At 42.2% G+C, this 26,076-nt stretch overlaps 1 protein-coding gene across 3 annotated transcripts in view; it reads right to left on the bottom strand.

Moving 5' to 3' along the window:
* The window catches only part of CDK6 (cyclin dependent kinase 6), a 156,328-nt gene that overhangs the window by 87,604 nt on the left and 42,648 nt on the right, over positions 1-26,076 (bottom strand). For all 3 annotated transcript variants that reach the window (XM_084858842.1, XM_084858843.1, XM_084858844.1), the window contains exon 3: positions 8,176-8,311. In XM_084858842.1, coding sequence (XP_084714968.1) covers positions 8,176-8,311 — 136 coding nt within the window. The remainder of the gene's footprint in view (positions 1-8,175; positions 8,312-26,076) is intronic.

Below are 26,076 nucleotides of genomic sequence, written 5' to 3'. Positions count from 1 at the left end.
CGAGGCCCCATTTTTTTGTGAGCCAGGTGGACCACACAGGAAACCACCTGCTGCTGCTCCCATTTAGCTTGTCTCCTCACAATCACAACCCAGCCGAGCCTATCAGCCTTTTGATTGGCTTGGCGCTATCAGGCTGCAGGGAGGCACCACGGTTGCTGCTATGCAGGCTCCTGCTGGCTCCTTTCCTTTCCTGTCATTGGACCCGCGTGTGCCCACAATGGCGGCTCCCTGGTTAACTCGATCTCTATTGCATGCCCTGCACCCTTCTTTCAGACTCCTTGACTCTTAGCTTCTCTACCTGAAATAAAGTCCTCTTCTCATTCCTCGCCCTTCCCCAAAAAGCTATTCCTGTCCTTAGACTTTGAACTGAACAACATTCTCTTCCTTCTCAGTAGCTGGGCTGTAAACGTTCTGACCAAGTTGTTGCCTGAGCATTTAAAATTGTCATGAACATTACATGCCACTATACTGGCTCAGCCAATTTGTGTCAAAGGCATTGCCATCAGAGATTTTCCCCATATTCTTCTAGATGTGTCTATGTTATACAAGCATACCTGTGGAGTCAAGGGAGATGGTGTATGAAGTAAAATGACAGACTGCTTGCTGGCTGTTCTTTGTCGTAACCCTAATCCTAACAATGAACAAGCCCTTGAAAATAAAATGTACTTGACCTATTAGCCACATTTGGACATTATGGTAAAAAAACATCATTTGACATGATGTCTCCTCCTTTGCTTTTGCTTCTGTTTTTGCCAAACCACAGCTTGTTGGGTTGTTAACAATGGTTTGTTTGAAACAAGCAAACTTAAACCACAGGCTAACATTAACCACAGTTTAGGGTTTGCATGAAATGCTAAACTGTGATTAATGGAATATGAAAGTGAAAGCTTCTGAACTCCTCCAGATTCCCAAGCCAGAGGATGAGAGGGAAGGGCACACAAGCCCAAGGCTTGCCTAGGCTCATTCACATCAGACTAAACTATGGTTTAGAGCATGGATAAGCAATCTTTTTGGGCCATGTGCACATTTGGCAATTTAAAAAACTGTCCTGGGCACTACAAAATGGCTGCCATAGGAGACATGGCAAAGGACAAGTAACCTGCCCAAAAGACTGAGTACAAGGCAGAGATGGGGTCTGATTTCCAACACACTAAACTGCTCCTTTGAACCTTCAGTTTTCACCATCAACAGAAACCTATTTCGCAGCAATCCCAGCTGCTGGTAAGAAAATTAGTGAATTTTTAACAAATAAGTGGGAGGGTTAAGACACCTTGGCAGACATCAAGAAAGATGTCTGGAGCCACATTGGTGCGCATGTGCAGCACATGGCCTATCCTTGGTTTAGAGTGATGTCCAGATGCAGTGCTTGTCACTAAAAAAACCCTAAAAGCTTTAGAGCTGATCTATACCTTCAGTAAAATAAAGTGATACTACTCTGCTGGGACTATACCACTTTAGGATATATGTGTGATGAGTACATAATGCATCCTCACATAAAAAAAAAAAATCAGTGCTTGTGAAAGATTAGCATATCAGGAGAGATTCTAGACTAGCTTTATTCCTCTGTGTGTATGGAGTTGTTTTTAAACATGGGAGAGCATTCAAACATGTAACCTCTGATCTCTCTCTTACATTCTGAAGTAATCCAAGTTCAGGAGAGCTGTACTATATGCTTTTTTCCTGAATGTGTAGATCATCTCTCAGATTTTACAATATCAGAACCACTTTACTGAAGTGAAAATAATCTCATCAGGCAAATTTCTAAAGGATTAAGCACCCAAACAGTGTATCTCTGTTATTTTGCTCATGTCTTCATGCATAATTTTCTGTTTGCTGGCAGCTACACTCTGACTTTCCAATAATGTGTGCCTTTGTTTGGGCTTCTTTTAAAAAATGGGGATATTCTCAAAATAAAAGAAGTTCTATTTATACAGATTTGAAACCTGAGTAACCAGAAACTGGAATGGCATGTTGATTATAGAGCATGGTGACAAAAAGAAGGGGAAAAGTTGTGTGTAAACGTGTGCAAATGTAGGAAGAAACAAATCAAAGGAGAATCTTTGTTCTGGATATGTGGTTCTTTCATTATTATGTCATCTTTAAAGAGAAAGCACCAAAGTTAAGCATGTTTAAGTCCGTTTTATTTCAGTAGGGGAGCTAAGTACATTATTTGCTTAAATATTTTGAAAGAATGATGAAATCCATAAGGACTTTGCTCACTTCTTTTCTTTAGCCTCTTCCCAATGGTCTCTGGAACTGTTTGTATGGATCTGAATAGAAACAATATCTACACTGTGGGCCAATCTACATGGAAATGGAATAAGAAGTGCTTTCTGGTTTTATCTAGACTGTCATGAAATCGGCTTTGCTCCATCAGCAGCACACGAAGCAAGAAAAGCGGAGTATACACCACCTAAAAATCCCTTTCACAAGTCACACAAGAGCACTTTAAACCACCTTACTTTTGGGTTGGGCAGAGCCCCACCAGTTGAAGTTAACATCAACTGCAGAGATACTGCTCAGCGAATGAGAGTCTTGTTCCCCGCCCTGTCCATGCTCCTGCTACTGGCTGCCCCCTCACAAAAAGAATATCTTTGACTTCAGAATGCTACAGTTTCTTAATACTCCGCAAAAAGCTATCACAGCTTGTTAATGGTGTATTTTGTTTGGTTCTGAAATTTTGATTTGACAGACTTAAAGAACAGAAGTTGTGGATTTTTTCCTCCACAATGGAGAGGTTAAGGTACTTTCAAACCAAAATGTGATCTCCTGCAACTATGGGCTAAACTATGGAGGGCTGTTTTCTGAAGGATCTTACCTTGGGGAACAGGTTTGATTACAGTTTGATGTTATAATCCCAAGAATCACTAATTTCAGTTACATTCACTCCCAATTAAGCCTAGAAGGAGGACTGCAGCCTTACAATCCATTTCTTCCCATTAACTCAGAAATAAGTCTTATTCATTTCAATGATTTTACTTCCATGAAGGATTGCACCCTTAAACTATAAATCTGCTTGGAAAGAACCATGTCATTTCTGTACAGTGCCTACCAAACTGTAGGCATTTTAAGGTAGCAGTAAAGGTAGGAGTTAAAGTAGTATTCACAGAAGTAGTATTAATCTTTGAGTAGGCAAAAGTGAAATAGGATCATTATATTCACATTTGAGGGAATGAAAACAATTTCACATGGGCTGGAATAGTTCTTAGTTTGATGCAGAGAAGCCTTCAAGAAAACGTACACAGCTGTCAGAGTTGTACACGTTGTGCCTGCCCTATCTGAGTGAAGCCACACCCACTGGCACCACTAGGCACAGAACCTGCTGGGGTGCACCCCTTGTGCCCCCAGAGGGGTCTGTCCAATCTATTCCCCTGAGGAGTCTGCTCCACAGAAGGGGAGAGGGGGAACTATATAACTCTGTCTCCCAGCCTGCTACTCTCCCATGGCTTCAAACTGTATTGATTGCAAAGCTATGCACTGGTTAGAGATGTCTGCTCCTAGTGACTGAAGATGTTGTTGTGGGCTTCAACCACACAGATACATTCACATTAAACTTAATGCATTTTAAAGAAACAATCCTGAGGTACACATCCCTGGAGTCCCCCTAGTATCAATGCCAAGTTTCAAGCATCTAGGTTTCGTGGTCTTAGCACAATGGCACAGACAGACGGATGGATGGACAGACATGCATCCTGTTTTATTATTATAGATAATAAATATGGAAAATATCCATGTATTTTTCAAATTACAGCAATAAGGACATGATTGTTTTTTATATATAAAAATTACTTTGTTCTTGTTATATTAAGGCAATGCTCAAAAATTTAAAATATTGGCATTTTTTAAAAATGCTTTTATATATTTCATTATTTGTACAGATTTGTCCCTGGGGTTTTTCACCTTATTTTCAGTGCACTGTGTAATGAAATACTCAAATACAACCAACTGATTATGTGTATCTGTGGCAGATGGCAACTGGCTCTTGCCTCAACCCTAAAAGCTTATGTTCTCAGAGAAGCCAGATCTTCACAGTAATTGATTCTTTGTCAGGCAATGACGACACACACTGCCTGCTTTATAGACAGAATGGAAATGGCAAAGCATACAGAATGGGTAACAGACGTATGGTCCATTCCACTTAAGAGTGCACAAAGCTCACAATGGACAGCTGCCTAAACCAGGCAAAATATGGCAAGCATTTTCATAGCTGGCAACAGCTAGCAGCCTGATCCCATGCCCTGTTGCACAATTATAGTGGAGCGCAGGATCCAGAGCTGAGTGTGAGTAACAGTAATGAGAATACCTTATCCTGCAAATTTGCGCCACCCTTTTAGCAGATGTCCAGCCATAATGAATGTATCTAGCTGGTGTTAAAAGAACAGAATTGGCTTCCAGTTTGTTTCCAGGTTCAATTCGAAGTGCTGGCTTTGACCTATGACGCTCTAAGTGGCCTGAACCTACTCATTCATTAAGATCATTATCTCAGTCCTCCTCTGAGAGCTTCTTCACATGGAGGTTTTATCCTGCTATTCAGATTGCTCACTCACGGAAGTTTGCAGGCCCTTTAGATGATGCCATTAACCTCCAGGGTGTCTCTTGCACTAAATTACCTTTATTCCATTTTTAAATAGATCAGAGATAATGAGATATCAAATTACCCCACTTGTGTTCCGCTTGAGTTCCCTCCGTGGAAAAGGAAAAACCACAAGAAGAGGAGCTAGATCACTGAAACATATGGAAGACTCAGATAAGGGGGAGAAGGAGGGGGAAAGGGAAGCATGTGTCAAGGGAGTCCATTGTGATCTGGCATGTAAAATGGAAGCAGAAAGCCCCACTTTAAATGCAGGATTTTAGGCTGGTGTGGAGATGCTCTGAAATTCCCCACCTTCAGAGATCAGGTGGGTGGTACCTAGAACAGGGCTTTTTTTTGGTAGCAGCACCACTCTTATAGAATGAGCTCCCTAGAAATATTTGCCTGGTGCCTACTTTTTATCATTTAGGCATCAAGTGAAGGCTGTTTTATTCTCCTGAGCCTTGGTGACATTATCATTTTTTGTTGCTGCTTGTGATTTTCTTTTATTCATTGTTTTATTGTTCGTTTAATGGATACAGTCAACATTTTTATATAGATTGCAAGCCATCTTGAACACATTTTGCAGAAGATCAAAATATTTTAAATGTATCAATAAACAAACAAAGAAATGTCCCTGCCCAACTGATACCAAGTTGTAAGTCCACATCTGCCTCTTGTACTGGACGAAAGTGAACTTTATCAAATTGCCCACTATATCAGTATGTTGTTGTTGTTCAGTCGTTCAGTCATGTCCGACTCTTCGTGACCCCATGGACCAGAGCACGCCAGGCCTTCCTGTCCTGCGCTCTCTCCCGGAGCGTGCTCAAGTTCATATTCATTGCATCCGTGATGCTATCTAGCCATCTCATCCTCTGCCGTCCCCTTCTCCTTTTGCCTTCAGTCTTTCCTAGCATCAGGGTCTTTTCCAGGGAGTTTTCTCTTCGCATTAGGTGGCCAAAATATTTGAGCTTCAGCTTCAGTATCTGTCCTTCCAATGAGCACTCAGGGTTGATTTCCTTTAGGATGGACTGATTGGACCTCCTTGCAGTCCAGGGGACTCGTAAGAGTCTTCTCCAGCACCACAGTTCGAAAGCATCAGTTCTTCATATCAGTATGAGACAGTACTTATTTAGAGAAATATTTGTACAAATATTTATGATACAGCGGTGTGGGCTGTGTTGTATTTGTATTTCATAAATCTGTCTCACATTTTATCAATTTCGGCTCTTACTCCCTTTTGGTTATCTGTCACTCTCACAGATGGACCATCCAAAACATGTAAATATATGAGCGACACAGATACCCTAGTGCCATGCACCAGAATATGATATACAGCAATTTTCTGGAAGAGATTTTCTGGAAGAGATTTTCTGGAAGAGATTTTCTGGAAGAGATTTTCTGGAAGAGATTGCCAAATCAGAAGAGCATCAGAAGCTCTCCTATCCTGAGTCAGACTGTTGCTCCATCTAGCTCAGTATTGTTTACACCAGGGGCGGAGGACCTTTTTCAGCCTGGGAGCCAGATGATGATTTGGGAAAGGTCTCTGGAGCTGCGGTGGGCAGGGCAACAGGCAAAGTGGGTGAGGCCAAAATGTGATTCTTACCTATTTTAAAAGTATCTGCAGGAGTAAGTCCCACTGAATTCAGTTGAGTTTACTCAAAAAGAAAGCACACAGCAATTGTATGCATGTCTAATCTGAAGTCAGACTCACTGAATTCTATAGAACGTAATTCCAGGTAATTGTGCATAGGTCACAGCAGCAGCATTCCAAGGGAAAAAAAAATCTCAGGCATGGAACTTTATCCCCCTTTCACAACTCAAGGACAATTGCCAGGCAACAAAAGGATGTAGGCCAATTTCATGCAGCTCAAATCCACCCCACCCCCAACATAAAATCCTGCCAAATTCCAAGGTCTCTGCAGGCCCCCCCCCCCCCCCGCACCAAACTCACAAAACATAGATCCAGCGGTGAAACCTTTAGCTGGAACCTGAAAGAGACCCCTTGCAGTGAAAAGTTTAGCTGTAATCAAGTGGGACCCAATGGAAAAGACAAAGGGACAGAAGTGAGCTCTGAAGAGCAAGCAGTTCCAGATAGGGCAAAAAAGCTTTGGAGAAGAACAAAGAGCTACCAAGAATCCTGATGAAAAGCAAAGTCAGGAGCTAGCCTTTTAAGCTGACAAAGCTGCAGCCTCAAGGAATATGCCTTCGCTGAGGGAACGGAGCTTCAAGGAGCAGGAGGAGCCTCACTGGAGGCCTTCTTGGGCTGGATGGGGAGTCCTGGTAGGTCAAATTCGACTCTCAGGCCTCCATAGTAGTTCCCTATCCATGGTCTAAACTGACTGGCAGCATCTCTCATGTGTCAGACAGGAGGCATTCCAAGCCCTACCTGAAGATGCCACTGAACCAGGGACCTTCTGCACATAATGCATGTGCTCTATCACTGAGCCATGGATTCTTCCCTTCTAGATACTACTAATAAAACTATGGCCCAGTTCAGATATAAGACTAAAACATGGTTTGTTGATATGAGCACAAGCCATGGCAAGCCTCAGGTTCGCATTTGCTACCCTGTTCTATGGTTACCTGAGACCCACAGAGGAAGCCAATAGCATCCAATATAGTCAGATCTGATCAAGAAGAGTCCAGTCTATGTAGAACAGTCAAGTCTAGGCAGGTGAGGCTGTGTCAAGTAGATAGAGCTAAGTAAAGGCGGAAGCCCTCTTGTGTAAAGGCACCTGCAACAGAACCACAGAAAGCTTAGAATGAGCTTCGGTGGCTGGAGCACTCTTCTACTAGAAACCTAGGAGAAAGCTGTCTCAGCAGCAAGCTAGAGCCAACTGAAGCCTTATATATGCAGCCATGATCTGTAGAGTGGTTGCTATCCTCTCCAGAGGAGCTGGCTGGACTGTTAAAGGACCGTCACCTGATTTTGTAGTCTCAGACTTCTGCAAGAGTGGGGGGATGGAGGTTCTGCTGGGAATTCCTCCTCTGACTCAGAGGATGATAGCAAGGCCATACCTTCTGGCTTAGGTGGAAAGGGTGAATACAGGACTGACCACCCTTCCCCTGGAAGAATAGTTTGATCCTAATCTTCATCAGAGCCTTCTCCTGTACCTGAAAAGAGCTGGGAGACATGGGCTCCCCTGCCCCAGCCTTTGCACAAGAGCAACAAAGGTTGGACACTTATGATACTGATTTGCAACAAACCACAGTTTGTCATTTGTTCAAACCATATTTTGTTCTCAAACCAGGAACTTAAAACTATGGTTGCTTTTTACCTCTGAACTGAGCTTATACTGTGTAGGTTTTTTCTGATTTCTTTTAGTAGCAATTCACAGATTTAAAAGAATCATGAAATAATTTGATGAAAACATACAAGTGGGTAGGAAGAATAATGTTTTTCAGTGATGAACATTTTAATAATGAAACTATAACTTATTTCAAAAAAGAACTGGTGCTTCTGAATTTGAGGCAGAGGTAATTAGCTAAATCTCCTCAAAATCAGACAGTAGTTTTCCTGAAAATATTTTCCGCTGCATGCCTGTCTTTAGCATATTATTACATAAAATTATGTACAAACCTCCCCTAGCCTTTTTTGATACCTTTATAGTTTCGCTAGGAACTCCAGGATCTGGAACTTTATTCAAGTAAGTGGTCAAGTCTTGATCAATATGTTCGAACACCAGTGTTAATTTAGTCTCTCGTTCTGTTCGGGATACCGTGCATACATCAAACAACCTAAGAAGGGGGAGAAACAGAAATACTAAGTAAATGGGTGGAAACCATCAGAAGAGTACTTTGATGTCACTTCAAAATGTGTACCTCTACTTATTATGAAACATAATATGAAGAAAAGGCCCTCCTGCATTCAAGTATAGAATACAAAATTCATCAGAACATTCAATTAATCATACAACAGATTGGGATAACTAAAGTTCCTAAATCTAGAAGCTGTTTTCCATATAATGGGACCCAACTTTTTTTTATTATCGCCCATGGGTACATTATTCTAGAGAACAGCACAATTAATTTGTGTATTCAGTGGAGCTTTATATTATATTTATTATATTGATGAACAATAACCCTCCACAACACATGGCTACTTTTGAAAGTCAGGTTGTTTCAAGAGAAGTTCATGTTGTGGCATAGATAGGCACCAAAAGCTAGCCCTCCAGGAATGCACAAATCCTGAGACGTGATTAAAGTTCTCTGAACTGTGACTCAGTTTTCATAGGAAAAAGAAGAAGCAATAAGTGAAAAAGATTAGATAAATACAGTACCGTGCAGAAGTCTTAGGCCACCACCAGCTTTGTTGTTTTAGCAATTTGTTGTTTTAATGACCATCTATAATTATTTTTCGGTCTCTGTATTAAGATTGTTGTTGTTCAGTCGTTCAGTCGTGTCCGACTCTTCGTGACCCCATGGACCATAGCACGCCAGGCCTTCCTGTCCTGCGCTCTCTCCCGGAGTCTGCTCAAGTTCATATTCATTGCATCGGGGATGCTATCTAGCCATCTCATCCTCTGCCATCCCCTTCTCCTTTTGTCTTCAGTCTTTCCCAGCATCAGGATCTTTTCCAGAGAGTTTTCTCTTCGCATTAGGTGGCCAAAATATTTCAGCTTCAGCTTCAGTATCTGTCCTTCCAATAAGCACTCAGGGTTGATTTCCTTTAGGATGGACTGATTTGACCTCCTTGCAGTCCAGGGGACTCGTAAGAGTCTTCTCCAGCACCACAGTTCGAAAGCATCAATTCTTCGGCGCTCAGCCTTCCTTATAGTCCAGCTCTCACAGCCATACATTACTACTGGGAAAAACATAGCTTTGATTAGACAGACCTTTGTCGGCAAGGTGATGTCTCTGCTTCTTACTATGCTGTCTAGGTTGGCCATAGCTTTCCTCCCAAGGAGCAAGCGTCTTTTAATTTCATGGCTACAGTCACCGTCTGCGGTGATCTTGGAGCCCAAGAAAGTAAAATCTGTCACTGCTTCCATTTCTTCCCCTTCTATATGCCAGGAAGTGATGGGGCCAGATGTCATGATCTTCGTTTTTTTTAATGTTGAGTTTCAAACCAACTTTTGCACTCTCCTCTTTCACCCTCAACAAGAGGCTCTTGAGATCCTCTTCGCTTTCTGCCATTAGGGTGGTATCGTCTGCATATCGGAGGTTGTTGATAATTCTCCCAGCAATCTTAATTCCGACCTGTGATTCATCCAACCCGGCGTTTCTCATGATGTACTCTGCATATAAGTTAAATAAGCAGGGCAACAATATGCAGCCTTGTCGTACTCCTTTCCCAATTTTGAACCAATCGGTTGTTCCATGTCTGGTTCTTACTGTTGCTTCTTGACCCTCGTACAGGTTTCTCAGGAGACAGGTAAGGTGGTCTGGTACTCCCATCACTTTAAGAATTTGCCACAGTTTGTTGTGATCCACACAATCAAAGGCTTTAGCGTAGTCAATGAAGCAGAAATAGACGTTTTTCTGGAATTCTCTTGCTTTCTCCGTGATCCAGCGAATGTTGGCGATTTGATCTCTAGTTCCTCTGCCTCTTCAAAACCCAGCTTGTACTTCCGGTAGTTCTCGGTTCGCATACTGCTGAAGCCTAGCTTGTAGGATTTTGAGCATCACCTTGTTGGCATGTGAAATGAGCACAATTGTACGGTAGTATGAACACTCTTTGGCGTTGCCCTTCTTTGGAACTGGAATGTAAAGTGACCTTTTCCAGTCTTGTGGCCACTGTTGAGTGTTCCAAATTTGTTGGCATATTGTGTGCAGCACTTTAACAGCATCATCTTGTAGGATTTTAAATAGCTCAGCTAGAATACTGTCATCTCCGCTAGCTTTGTTGTTAGTAATGTTTCCTAAGACCCACTTGACTTCACTCTCGAGGATGTCCGGCTCAAGTTCAGTGACTGCACTATCATGGCTATCAGGGACATTCAGATCTTTCCTGTATAGTTCTTCTATGTATTCTTGCCACCTCTTCTTAATCTCATCTGCTTCTGTGAGGTCCCTGCCTTCTTTGTCCTTTATCATGCCCATCTTTGCACAAAACGTTCCCTTGAGATCTCCGATTTTCTTGAAGAGATCTCTAGTCTTTCCCATTCTGTTGTTTTCCTCGATTTCTTTGCATTGTTCATTTAAGAAGACCTTCTTGTCTCTCCTTGCTATTCTCTGGAACTCTGCATTCAGTTGGATATATCTTCCCCTTTCTCCCTTGCTTTTCGCTTCCATTCTTTCTTCAGCTACTTGTAAAGCCTCATCAGATAGCCACTTTGCTTTCTTGCATTTCTTTTTCTTTGGGATGGATTTCGTTGCTGCCTCCTGAACAATGTTACGGACCTCTGTCCATAGTTCCTCAGGCACTCTGTCTATCAAGTCTAATCCCTGAAATCTATTCCTCACCTCCACTGTATATTCATAAGGGATATGATTGAGGTCATACCTGAATGGTTTAGTGGTTTTCCCTACGTTCTTCAATTTAAGCCGAAATTTTGCAACAAGAAGCTCATGATCTGAGCCACAGTCAGCTCCAGGTCTTGTTCTGACTGACTGTAGAGAGCTTCTCCATCTTTGGCTGCAAAGGACATAATCAATCTGATTTCGATATTGACCATCTGGTGATGTCCATGTGTAGAGTCGTCTCTTATGCTGTTAGAAAAGGGTGTTTGCTATGATCAGCGTGTTCTCTTAGCAAAACTCTATTAGCTTTTGTCCTGCTTCATTTTGTACACCAAAGCCATGCCTGCCTGTTATCCTGGTGATTTCTTGACTTCCTACTTTAGCATTCCAATCCCCTATGATAAAGAGGACATCTTTTTTTGGTGTTAGTTCTAGAAGGTGTTGTAGGTCTTCATAGAACCGATCAACCTCAGCTTCTTCGGCATCAGTGGTTGGGGCATAGACTTGAATTACTGTGATGTTGAATGGTTTGCCTTGGATTCGTACTGAGATCATTCTATCGTTTTTAAGATTGTACCCCAGTACTGCTTTTCCCACCCTTTTGTTGACTATGAGTGCTACTCCATTTCTTCTAAGGGATTCTTGCCCACAATAGTAGATATGATGGTCACCTGAATTAAATTCGCCCATGCCTATCCATTTTAGTTCACTGATTCCCAAGATGTCGATGTTCAGTCTTGCCATCTCATGTTTGACCACCTCCAGCTTACCTTGAATCATTGATCTTACATTCCAGGTTCCTAAACAATATTGTTCTTTACAGCATCGGATTTTCTTTTCACCACCAGACATATCCACAGCTGAGTGTCCTTTCGGCTTTGGCCCAGCCCTTCACTCTTTCTGGCGCTACTTGGAAATACCCTCTGCTCTTCCCCAGTAGTATATTGGACCGACCTGAGGGGCTCATCTTCTGGCGTCATATCTTTTAGCCTTGTGATACATTCCATGGGGTTTTCTTGGCAAGAATCCTGGAGTGAGTTGCCATTTCCTTCTCCAGTGGACCACATTTTGTCAGAACTCTCTGCCATGACCTGTCCGTCTTGGGTGGCCCTGCACGGCATAGCTTATGGCTTCACTGAGTTACGCAAGCCCCTTCGCCACAACAAGGCAGTGATCCATGAAGGGGCTGTATTAAGATACAAACAGAAAATACAGGAAATATATACAGGCAAAAGTCAGTATTCAGTGTAACCTCCCTTGGCTCTAAGCACATCTTGAACTCCTTTGGGGAGACTATTCTGAAGTTTTCTGAAGTAATCTTCTGGTATATTATACCAGGCTTCTTTCAGCACTTCCCAGAGTTCTTCTTTAGATGTAGATTGTCTTTTATTTCGTTCTCTGTCCAGGTGATCCCATACTGCCTCTATAATATTCAGGTCTGGGCTCTGTGGAGGCCAGTCCATGACTGTCAGTGTTTTATCAGCTGTTTTCCTCATGAAATATGATTTCACTGCATTAGCAGTGTGCTTGGGATCGTTATCATGCTGAAAAATAAAACCACTCCCAATCTGGCGCTTTCCAGAAGGAATGGCATGATGAATTAAAACCTGTCTGTACTTTTCAGCAATCATGATCCCATCAATATGGACAAGATCGCCAACACCACTGGCAGAAATGCAGCCCCAAACCAGGACAGACCCTCCACCATGTTTCACTGAAGGCTGCAACCACTCATTCGTCCATCTCTTTCCAACTCTTCTTCTCACAAATTGTCGACAATTGGACCCAAAAATTTCAAACTTGGATTCATCACTCCATAATACTCTTTTCCACTGATCTTCATTCCAATCTTCGTGAGCTTTAGCATATCTTAGCCTTTTCACCCTGTTCCCCTTCCGCAAAAGTGGTTTCTTGGCCGCTACCCTTCCACGAAGACCATTCCTGGCCAGGCACCTGCTGTTACTCTAGTGTAAGGGGAGGTCACACTAAATACTTGCCACTTTAACCTATGGAAGCTGTTTTTTCTGATTTTTTTCTACTGTTGAACACTGCATACAAATTTCATGTATTTTCTGGTTGTATTCTAATGAAGAGACTGAGAAATAATTATATATGGTCATTATACCATTGCTAAAACAACAAATCTAATGGTGGCCTAAGACTTTTGCACAGTACTGTACATTGGCTTGGATCCTAAATTGTCCCTCCATTCACATAAGGGAGAGGACCATTTTGGCCAGCTCCAGCTCCACCTGGAAAGCCCCATACCATATCCCCCACCATTCCCAAAGGCTCCCCAATGCCCAGAAGCAGATTTGAGTGGGGGGCACAGGCAGCTGCAGAAGGAAGTGGGAGGTGAGAAGCCCTGTTCCATGAATGTGTACTCCATGAAAAAGTAAGGATCCAAGCCACAGAATAACTGATGATGGATACTTGATGTGAAGTATGTAGAGCCTTTTAAATGTAAAAACTTCTGCGATTGCAGATAAAGTATGTGATGAATTGGAGTATGGACCTGTTTACCAGCTGAGGCTGGCTGGGACTGTCTGTTCCTTCTCCCCTCCCCAGGTATTTAAAGGCTGCCCCTGGCAGAGCCTGTGTTTGGGGTGGAGCCTGCTGGAGGAAGGGCCTGTTTACCACCACATACACCTGGTTGAAGCTGTCTGTCTCTTTATCCCCTCCCCTTTCCAGGTATTTAAAGGCTGCTCCTGGCACAGGCACGAGAGCTTGGCACAAGCCAAAGGGCAAGAGGCAATGTGGCTCTGAGCCTGTAGTATTGCTGGGGAGAGCTGCCTGAGCAATGGGAATATTGCTGGTGGAGAAGTGTTTTCCATCCTTTGCCTTCTGAGCTTTCTCTGCCTCCTTGAGGAAAGATACAGATACCAGCAGAACTGGGCACTTCACAGACGTTCAGCTCAATACACCCCAGCAGCAGCAGAGGTCAGCAGCTGGGAGAACAGAGGAGCAATTACAGACATTCAAATCCTTTATCACCTGCTCCTCCTTAGCTCTTGCATTGAGAGCCAGGACTCTCTATTTTATATTGTAATTTTAACATGTGTCTGGGAAATTCATTGGCTAATCAGGGGGGAGAGGGTGCTCCTATTAGTGTGGTCATGGGTAAGGGGAGATATGGTGTCGGGGAATTAACAGCCCAGCTGAATAGAAGGGGGGCTAGACACCTTATGCCTATCCCTTCTTCTAGTTCTTCCTCCAACCAGATGGTTCCTAGCTGCCTTACCAGCTTTGCTCTTGGGTCTGGTGCTCCTGTTGCTGAATGCCAGGTGAGGCCAAAACAACCCCCCTTCATCCATTATTTAATTGTGGATAAGATAGCATGTATTTCTGAGATCTGGGTGGGGAACTGGGAGGAGTTAATCTCTCCCAGCTGTGCCCTCCTGGATAGTGCAACACCAACATTGACTGGGGATTGGGGAGAGGGGGTTGCTGTGGTGTATAGGAAGCCTATCTCCCTCTCTAGGATTCCTGTCCATTTGAGTGCCAATCTTGAGTGTTTGTACTTTGTGTTGGGTACCTAGGACAGACTAGGGATTCTGCCGGTATACCATCCACCTCGCTGCCCTGCAGTCTTCCTGACTGAGCTGACAGAAGTGGTCTCGGATTTGGTGTTGAGGACTTCTAGAATGATGGTTCTGAGTGATTTCAACTTCCATGCTGTGGCTGCTGGATTCAGGGTGGCTCAGGATTTCCTGGCTGCCATGACAACTATGGGGCTATCTTAACATGTCATTGGTCCAACACAGGCAAGAGAACACACATTTGATTTGGTTTCTCAACTAGGCAGGAAGATGGTGATCTGAAAGTGGGGGAATTAACATCTATCCTATTGTCATGGTCAGATCACTTCCTATTGAGGTTAGACTCTCGGCAGCCTTTCCCCTCTACAAGGGTGGGGGACCTATTAAAATGGTCTGCCCACAGAGGCTAATGGATTGCAATGGATTCTAGAACGCTCTAGGGGATTTTCTTGCTGGTATGGCTGGTCTCCTGTCAAAGCTCTGGTCACTCTGTAGAATGCAGAGATGACTCCGGCAGTTGACAGAATCGCACCCAAGCAACTTCTCCCTCTGAGCACAGCCCAGGCAACTCCTTGGTATATACCTGAGCTGAGGGCAATGAAGCAAGAGGGAAGACAGCTACAACGCAGGTGGAGGAAGACTCATCCCAAGTCTGATCAAACACAGGTTAGACCGCATCACTGAGCCTATTCTGTGGTGGTTATAGTGGCAAAAAGGGAGTTCTTTTCCATCAGTGTTACATCTTCTCAGTGTCGGCCAGTGGCGCTTTTCTGAGTGGTTCATGGCCTGCTGCAATCTAGGGCATGGAGAGAGATGGAGCAACTCTCAGTAGCACCCTGTGACAAGTTTGCATGGCATTTTGAGGATAAAATCACTCAAATCCATCAGAACTTAGACACCACAGTTAATGCAGTTCCATTAGCAGAGTGTCCAAAGCACTGTCTGGTTATTTTGCTGGATGAGTTTCAGTTGCTGAGGCCTGGGGATATGGACAAGGTGCTTGGCCAAGTCCAGTCAACCATCTCTGTGCTTGACCCTTGCCCTTCATGGCTTATTACATTTAATCGGGAGTGGATGTCTGGCTGGGTCCAGGAAGGTGTAAATTCCTCCTTGAGAGAGGGGGTGGAACTTAAAGGAAGCGATAATTAGGCCACTCCTGAAAAAGCCTAACTTGGACCCGGATGATGTTAACAGCTATAGGCCAGTAGCCAACATTCCTGTGCATGGTGCCTGAGTGGGTGTTTGCTGGTCAACTCCCGGTCAGTTTCTTGAATGAAACTGATTATCTACATCCATTTCCGTGAGGTTTCAGGCCTGGTTTTGGAATGGAAACTGCCTTGGTCACTCTGGTGGATTACCTTTGCTGAGAGAGGGACAGGGAGAGCAAGACTCTATTGATTCTCTTGGAGGTTTTGATACCATCGACCATGATATCCTTCTGGATAGGTTTTCTGGGTTGAAAGTTGGCGGCACTGTGCTGCAGTAGTTCTGCTCTGACTTGGATGGCTGATTCCAGATGGTGGTGCTGGGAGATTCGTGCTCTGTGCCTTGGCAGCTATGCTATGGGATTCCACAGGACTCCATTCTATACCCCATGCTGTTCAACACCTACATGCAATGATGGGGGAGATTATCCAGAGGTGTGGGCTGAGGTGTCATCAATACATGGATGACACCCAGCTCTAATTCTTATCAAATCCAGGTGAGGCAGTGGCTGTTTTGAATCAATGTCTGGGGATAGTATTGGACTGGATGAGGGCCAATCAATTGAGGCTCAATACAAACAAGACAGAGGTACTGTTAGCTGATGGTTCTTCTTCCCAGCTAAGTGATGTTCAACCTATTCTGGAGCGGGATGCACTCCCCCTAAAGGATCACCTCTTGTCTAGATTACTGCAATGTGTTCTACGTGGAGCTGCCTTTGAAAACGGTCCAGAAACTTCAGCTGTTCCAAAAGAGGACAGTGAGATTGTTAATGGGGTCTGGCCAACGTGATCATATTATGCCAGTACTTTTCCATCTGCAATGGCTGCCAGTTGATATCCATGCTGATTCAAAGTGCTGGTATTAACATTCAAAGCCCTAAACAGCTTGGGGCCAAGTCATCTGAAGAATCGTCTTCTCCCACACATATCTGCCAGGACCATAAGATCGTCTTCAGTGGTCTTTCTCCAGGAGCTCTCGCTAAATGAAGTGAGGCGGGTGGCTACTAAGAAGAGGACCTTTTCTGTTGTAGCACCCTGGTTGTGGATTTACCTCCCCAGAGGGCTTACCTGGTGCCTATGTTGTGGTCTTTTCAGTGCCAGGTGAAGATCTTATTTTCCCAGGCATTCAATTTCTGTTTTAAAACCTATAATTGTATTTTAAATGTTTGCACTGCTGCTAGGTTTTATTTTTATTCTGATTTTATATTGTAGTTTTAAACTTTTATATTATGTTTTATCATGTTGTATTTTACGGTTTTAATTGTTGTGAACTGCCCAGAGAGCTTCAGTTATTGGGCGGTATAGAAATTTAATAAATAAATAAAAGACATGGCAATACAATATGCATTTATTCTTTCATAGTATACAAATGAAGTGCTAATTTATCATGTAGGGTGCATAAATGCATAACTCCTGTGCTTGGCTATTAGTTTCTCAGTTTTAGAATCATAAGCTGATCACGTTATTCCTTGACCAATATGTAGTGTAGGCTCAGTTAAACTATATAGACTAGGATAACATTATAGTAACTCGGTAAGATTTATTATATGCAAAACTATTTATATATTCAAAGGGGATGGGAAAGGTGTCAAAACATGTAACCCCATTATCAGTCCATCTAAGAAGCAGAATAAACTAGAGGGGACAAAGAGGGAATGCAGTGAGTTTGAATTCCCTTTTCAAGCTCAGCACTCAAATGCATCTGTCCTAGACATGCACTTTTTCCAGGCTCCACTTTCAACTGCCTGCTACCAACTGTAATCTCTTTCTTGAAGATACCATCTGCCTCTTGCAAGTACACTGCACATAGTATAATACCAGACAGGTCACAATGCAGTTAAGAAAAACGCTTTGCCTTTGTCTAGAACTTTTTCATCTTCGGATATCAAAGAAGTTTACAAATTGGGTAAGAATTAATATCCCAAAGAACAAAGAGTTGAACCAACCTGTAAGTGGAAGCACTGTAATCTTGCAGTTAAGATACTGATCTGCCATTTCAGAAATTACTTGGGCTAAGAAGAGAATTCCTAATTAACTCTGAGCTGAATGTGCTTACAAACTTCAGCCAAATTGATATTTCAAGTTAAAGAAAATTTAAATACAAATTAAGAAGTATTTTTACCTTGCAGGAGACAGAGAAACTTTACAGAAAAAAAAACTTTAAAAAAATTCTATTATTTTGTAGAGATGCTAATTTGAAACATGGTACCTGCTAGAAAAAAAGAAAAAAAAGAGGGATGCTGCTCAGGTAATTTAATGAATGACAGGAGCATATTCCTCTTTCATATCTTTTAAAAATAACATGTACAGAAAAAGAGCTTGAAAAGAATAATGGATTAAGGTGTTACTGGATTTGTCTGACTTGAATTTTATAGTAGTTGGATTGTATTGTGCATATAACTGCTCACACAAATGTTCTTCTAGTGGATACTTGTGTAATGTTAGGAGAGGGGGCTAATCTATTCATGGAGTAGGAGAAGTAATCATCTGTCAACCCTCTTTCCATCATTAAACTGTTCATATGACTAGATCACTAGTATGTGAACAGTCCTTTGCATGGATAACCTGCTCAAATTATGTCTGTACTGGCTTATACATTACCGGATAGTAAATAAAAAAGCAAAGGCAGCCATGTTTGGCCATTAGAAAAATTCCATAATCCATATTAGTGTAATACCATGATTGGGCCAACCAAAAGGTCACCAAAATGTGCTAACTATATAGACCCCAGATCTCTTTATCAGGCAAGATGTTACAAAAAGCAGATTGCTGTCGTAGTGAAACCTGAAACCATCACAACACCCACTGGAGCCTTATTTGAATGTATGCAGACCCCTTCCTCCTCCATTCCGTCTCAAAATCGTGATCATGCAGACACCATGACTTAAATATCAAGTCAGTCTTTTTTTCCCTCCCCCAACCTGCTTGCTTATATATTTATTTGTTTATTTATTATATGTCTATGGTTTACAAAAGCTAAAACATTAAAATACAATATACAAAGTTTAGAAGCCATTTACATAAAAGCATACAGACAATATATACAAACAACATGTAGCTAAAACAACTTTGAACCGAAAACAATTTAAAAAAAATCTAACAATAAAACACAGCTTAAAACAACACAGCTTAAAAACTGTATGCAAAAGTGAGCAAAAGGAACAAGGGTTCTAAAAACACCTGCTGGAATAATAGAGTATTTAATACCTGCTTTAAAACCTTCAAAGAGGTCAGAAGGCACATTTCAACTGGCAGGTCATTCCACAACTGAGGGGAGGCAAAGGAAATGGTCCCCTTGCATGTGGCTGCCAGTCTCAGATTAGGCAGCTGCAGCAGAGAGCCCTCAGAAGACCAGAAGTGGCGGACTGGGACGTAGGGGAGAAGGAACTCCCTAACGTACCTTGGACCTAGACCATGTAAGGCTTTAAAGGTAAGAACCAGCTTACCTTGGAAATTGGAAATAAGTTGGCAGCCAGTGTAAAGATTTTAAAACTGGTGTAATATGGTCTCCATGGGATGTCCCAGAGACCAATGTGGCTGCCATATTTTGTTGAAAACAGTTGAAGTTACCGAACTAAATATAAAGGCAGCCTCAAGTACAGCGCATTACAGAATCAAGCCTAGAGGTTACCAGCGCGTGCACCACCATTACCAGGTCCACATGTTCCAGGAATGGGCATAGCTGGCATATCAACCGAAGTTGGTAACAGGCACTTCTCACCATTGCCTCCATCTGGGGTGACAGGAGCAGGGTTGGGTCAAGAAGCACCCCCAAGCTACGAACTTGCTCCTTCAGGGGGAGTTCAACCCCATCCAGAACTGGTTGACATACCTCAATACCTGAATTAGGACCCTTCACAATGAGCACCTCTGTCTTGCCTGGATTCAACTCCAGCTTGTTCTCCTTCAGGCAGTCATTCAGGAGTCATACTTTCCTTGGATAAAGATGTTAAGGAGAAATAGATTTGGGTGTCATCAGCATACTGATAACACTCAGTCCCAAACCTCCTGATGATGTCTCCCAGCAGTTTCATGTAGATATTGAACAGCATCAGGGATAGAATGGATCCCTGAGGGACTCCACATAATAGTTCCTTTTTCGAGGAACAACAATCCCTGAGCAACACAATCTGGAACAGTCCTGAGAGAAAGGAGTGGAACCACTGCAGAGCAGTGCCCCCAACTCCCTCAGGTGATCTAGAAGGATACCATGGTTGATGGTATTGAATGCCAATGAGAGATCCAAAAGAATCAACAGGGATGCACCCTCCCTATTGATTCCCAGTTGAAGATCATCCACCAAGGCGACCATGGCAGTCTCAAGATGTTTTTGTAACATCTTGCGTGATGAAGAGATCTACTGTAGTAAAAATAGATCTTTGTTTAACCCACTGATCACCACTACATCAAACCTTTTTTTATTTCTCAAGTACAATAGGAACTCGGAAACTGAGCAGTGGTGGGCTTATAATGTAATACTCCAATCCACAACTTGAGAGATAAAGCCTTGGGTCATTCTATCTCATCAGACCATTCATCTGTACATATACAACTTCTCAATTTCCATGAGTCCTAAAAACTGTTTAAACATTGGATTCCCTGTTTCATCTACAGATCAAATACAGCAATTTTAGCAATTTCCTGAAGTCCATATCAATCTTCCATGCAATAGAAGCCTGTTGGAGGCTCAACAATCAGGATATAGCTGTCTTTTCACAGCAGGATACTCCTACAGTTCAATATACTTGGTTTTCCTTAGATAAGGAATTTAAACATGGATACACTGCCTCTACATAGCAAAACAACTTTATTTAAAAGTCACTAGTTAAGGTTACATTCCCTGATATTTGACAGGGGTTTAATAATCTGCAATGTATTTCTATAAATCATCTATCCCAGTACACGCAAACACAGAGGAGCCAGGCAGGTCTGAAATCCGAACGTCAACACTGGAAAGTATTTCCAACTGTATGTTTCTGTTGAACAACATTTACTTAATTTTTAAACACCTTTTTTGCCAAGTATTTAATACATTGGCAAAGCTACTCTTTCGCCTAGTGCAATATTTTTTAAAAGATTCCACTGTGCAGAATGTGAACACCATCAATATTCTGCACACTTCTTTTAGAGGACAATAAAATGCTTATAACTGCTAGTTTTCCCTTGGCTAAAAAGGGTTTAACATCTGGCTCATTACTATATATTACTGCTATTATTTTTTGTAGGGTGATGGCAGTATTGTTACCATTTTTATCTATCTATTTTATCTATTCTATTTAATTATATAATATTGCCATGAAGTGCCTTGGCCTGTACAAAATTGGGAAGGTAGAATAAAGTTAAAAAAACAAATGCAATGAAACAATGAAATATTTTAATTTAAAGCACAGCTCCTTGGTTTGATGCTATTATTCCACCCCTGCACATAGAAAGCAAGTGGAGACTGATTCATTCTGGCAAAGTTTTTTGTGACTCCTTCTTTTAGTGTATGTTCCCTCCCCCCTTCAAATGGAATATTCTGAATACTAATTTCAGAAGCTGGTTAGGTAGGACAGGCTAAAATTCCAATGGCACAATCCAGCAGTAGACCTTCAACACAAGACCCATTTCAATGAAACAAAGCAGTACTAGAGAATGATATTTCAATTAGGCTTGTTTCAAATGTTATATCCCTTGACCCTTTGGGATAGGACAGGTTAAAAATCCAAATAATGCAATGGTTGCATTAAGGCAATGATTGCCTTAAGAATGCCATTCAGAGCTGCCTGTACATGAATCTATTGGATCATATTTAGTCACTTCAGACTTTTGAGCACCACTGTGCACAAGTGAGGTGCGGTGCGATCATGCCTACTGGTGCCCACTGAATGCATCTTCCCTACATGCGTTCAGAATAACTTCTGAAAGACTTAACAAGCATGTAAAAAGCATATACAGTTCTGCATATACCGAGCCTATGGGAACGATCCAACAGTGCACTCCTGCTAGCACTAGCGATGTTGCACCAGTGTAAACATAAAGGGGGAGAATAGTCTCAGGATGCTATAAACGATATTACTGATGAAAAGTCTGATGCGTTTCGGTCTCGTGCTTTATTGTTAGGCCTTCTTCAAAGGGCTGTAACAATGCATATATAGAACATGAATGAGACAACACAGATTACATTTTATTCACACACACACACACACACACTTAGAAGAGCACAATGGAAGCAGGGCCTGTTCATGCATTTAAACATTAAAAATATTTCAGTACTCCACATAGATATTTAATAGGGCACACTGCAGACAAGGCCCTATTAACATTGTATGGAACATTTTACCTGTTTTATAATGTTTAAATATATACATAGGCCTTGTCTGCAATATGCCCTATTAAATATTTATGTGGAGTATTGACATTGTTTTAATGGTTAAATGCACACCCAGACCACGCTTGCAGTATGCTCTTCTAATTGTTAAAAAATATATATTTCTGTGTTGTCTCATTTATGTTCTATATGTGTATTGAAGCAGCCCTTTGAAGAAGGCCTAACAATAAAGCAAGAGGCTGAAACGCATTGGGCTTTTCACCAATAAAATCATTTATAGCATCTCTAGACTATTTTTTCCCTTTGTGTTGATCTTGGATATTCACTCACCTTGCACTAGTGTAAACAACATTTGTGCAGCATAACTAGCACAATGGGAACAGGCAGCATGCATTACACAAGCATTAGTTTATGCCAGCATAACATCAAGAGTGCTAGCAGGAGCACACCACTGGATCCTTCCCACTATGTGTAGAGTTTGTTTGTACATATATAGGCTCTTCAATAATGATGCTAAATATATGTAAGGAGGAGGCCTCAACAGGTGTGATCCTGCTTTCCCAGTATGTACATTCAGAGTACATAACTGTGATACGTTTACAGTCTTGAAGCCTCTTTCTCTTCAGGGTACAGAAATGCACAGCCACAGAGCTTCTGCATACCATTCCCTAATGAAGGGCTTCTGTGGAGCTCAAAGACCATCAGTAGGGCTACCTGATGATCCACCATTAAGATAAAGTAGTATAATTTGTTTTAATATGGCTTACACTGCAGCCATACCCACACTTCCTCAGAAGTAAGTCCCACTGAACAATGTGGATCAGGTTGTTAGTCTGACAGAATTCAACAGTAACCAATTCATTTAAATCCATGTTCTTAAGCCAAACCGGGATGCGGACTGGATTTTAAAGCAATTAAAGGTGGTGTAACATAATTGATCTTAGGACTTGTGCACACATTTGCTGCATTCAGATGTCACTTCAAGCCATGGTGGCTTAATAAGCTACTCATAGTAGCTTATTTTTCAAATAGTCCACAATGCTCCACCACATGACCAAGCTAATAAGCTATTATGAGTAGCTTATTAAACTACTGTGCGTAATCTGATTAATTTCCCTGCCCTACTGCAGTCCTCCTGCCTGAGCAGTGGTGCTGTTTCACCCATTAACAACACCGCAGCAGTCTGTTTTAACCTTCCACAATATCCCAATGAGAGGGGAGAAGTGTGGGGTGAAATACAGAGGCTTAATTCAGTGCTTCCAGTATCACCCCAACAAGGGGGTGGTGGCTCTAAAGAGATGGAAGTTTGCAGGACTGGGACCAAACCTCATACACAGCCTTCCCTAGTCAGGAGGCACCTGACGCACCATCAAAATCCTGTGCAAGTACTCACAATGAACGGAAATCCTGTGTGCACCAAAAAAGAGGTGGTGGTTATAAAACCTTGGAGGTTTGCAGGATTGGAACCAAACTTTACACACAGCCTCTCCTAGTCAGGAGGCACCTTATGCACCACCAAAACCCTGCACAATTACCCCAGATGAGGGAAAATTCCAGGTGCAACAAAAAGAGGGTGGCAGAAATAAACCCCTGGGGGTTTGCAGGATTGGGACAAAACCCTCAATTGCGCATTTCCCCCCATAGCCATTGCTGGCATAGATGCTTCTGTTCGCTATAGCACTTTAGCACTAAAGCCAATTTGCGCAAAAGCACAATTGCGCATCCTCCCAGTCATTTTGCTTCTTCAAGGAAAAGTGACCAGAGAAGGAAAAAGGGAGTGGGGGCTATAACTCCCTGACAGTTTGCTGGAATGGGGCGCAATTGCACAGACAGAGTGCCCTCATGTGGAGCCTTCAGATGCTGTAGTGGATAATTGCAGAACCGCGCTTCTTCATGGAAAAGTGAGAAGTTCTTCCCCTATTCCCCAAACTGCACAATTTCAAAGCAGCTATCAGGGAAGCCTGTCGTTATGTAACTTTGCTGTAGCGTGGTAGTATGAGGCTGTCATTGTACTAGAGGAAAGCTGTTACTTTGTAACTGTAGTGCGGTATCAGGGACTGTGCTTGTTTGGCTGCATTTGTTCCTGGGCTGCTTGTCAGATCTCCAAAAAAGGGCTCTGTAGACTGGAGCACAGCCGTCGCAGCAATTTTGGCTGCTCTTGCCAGCCAACTCTGTAGGCAACCAGCTATGGTGAGTGTCAGATGACACGTTGAGTTAAATAACCCTTAGTGCAGACAGTGGGTTATCAGAGTGGGTTATTTCAGTCAAATAAGCCATCGTGGATTTAAGAATTCTCAACAGTTGCATGATAACCCATGGCTTATTTAACCCATCATGGGTTATCATGTCATCCGAACCCAGTCATTAGGTTTTTGTTAGCATTTACCCCAGAGTTGTTGCCATGAGCGTCTATGCTCAGCAAAAAGTAGGTTGCAATTATCCCCTGGTGGCTTTTGGATTATCCAGATTAATTATTTTGAGACTCTTCTTAGAGATGAGCATGGATCTAATGACAAATGGAGCTGTTAGATCTAGATACAACAACAACAACAACAACAACAACCAGGGAAATGGTAAAGTATGAAGAAGCTCTGAATGTATGGCTGGTTCACAAAATGGATTGGATCCAGACTTAGTCATACTTAAAGTAGACCCACTAAAAATAATTAATGGCACTTAGATTAACTATGCCTAACTTGAACTCCCATTGATTTCAATTGGTCTTCTCTAAGTATGCCTAAGTCTGGATCCAACCCAATATGTTTTGTGTCCACACCAATCTTTTCTGTAGGCATGCATTCTGTGAATTACAGATGTAGCCAGCAACTATTTCCATGTTCACAGCAGCACTTCTAGCTGCCACATTTATTGGAGATGCTATATCCATGGTTGACCAATCCACACAATACAGTTCTCTATGTGAGTGCCAGCCTGATTGTCTGGACAACTTGTGTGTGGAAAAAAGTATTGTGTGAACAGTACTAAGGGTATATCCACATTACAGATTTAAATTAATTTAACATTAATCCTTTGAGTCTGCATCTCTGAAGTCAAAATACCAGTGGCAAGAACATTCCAAAGATCTCAAAATATTTTGAAGGCAGTTAATGAAGTACTTTTTATCCTTCTGTCCCCAATTGAGCACAAATAATTATCCACAATTCCAGCCCCAAACACTATCTAAATTGAGCGTCTTTATGTAGAATGTGCATTAGGATTTGATACTACTAACAAGCTCTAGCAGTGTCCCTGCCAAATATTTGTGGAAGACGCAGACAAGAGACCATGAGAAACGCCCTCTTGCTTGGAATAGGAGTTCTGTATTACAAACTGTATCCTTTTTATATCCACTGAGAAAATCATACAGATGTGTTTCCATAACAGTTGCCTACTATGTTAAGAATAAAGACTCACTCAAGAGTACTTCTGGGTTTCTCCCCACCCAACCATTTTTTACTTGTTATTTCTTTGTAACAAGCTGTGGCATGTGAAACCTTATTTTAAAAGATTACATTCTGTGCACATGTGAAAGTGAAGTGCATATAAATTAATATAAGACTACCTACATGCATGCTCTACAAATACAATCTATTGTATGTTTTCATTATTTAAAATGCTTAAAGTAAGACAGGCAAGAGAAAGCTCGCCAAGGATAAACGTAGTTGCAGATTCTGAGCAAATTGCCAACTGTAGTTCCCTACTCTCTCCCCTCTGATCTGCCCCTTTGCCCCTTCCTTTGGATCCAGGGGTCTCTTGTTTCATGACAAGGAATCAGCAGTGGGTTTACCAATAGGCAGACTAGGCACCACCTCAAGTTCTTTGAAGAAAAAACAGGCCCTGTGCATAAATGCAGCCAGAGTATCACCCTTAAATCAGTGGTTCTCCAACTGTCGGGTGGACACCTCTGGATGGGGCAATCCACCTGGAGAACCAGAGAAGCAAAGTAGTACCAGAGAAGCAGAATGTCCTGCACTGGGCAGAGCCAGAGGTAGCTTCCTCCAAGTAATAAAAGTTTAGTGTTGCAGCCATCCAAACTGCTATGCTGAC

The sequence above is a fragment of the Heloderma suspectum genome, chromosome 5 (assembly GCF_057233095.1).
Source record: "Heloderma suspectum isolate Gila_16-S chromosome 5, 16-S_ref, whole genome shotgun sequence".
Lineage (NCBI taxonomy): Eukaryota > Metazoa > Chordata > Lepidosauria > Squamata > Helodermatidae > Heloderma > Heloderma suspectum.
This window is presented reverse-complemented; position numbering and strand designations above follow the sequence as displayed.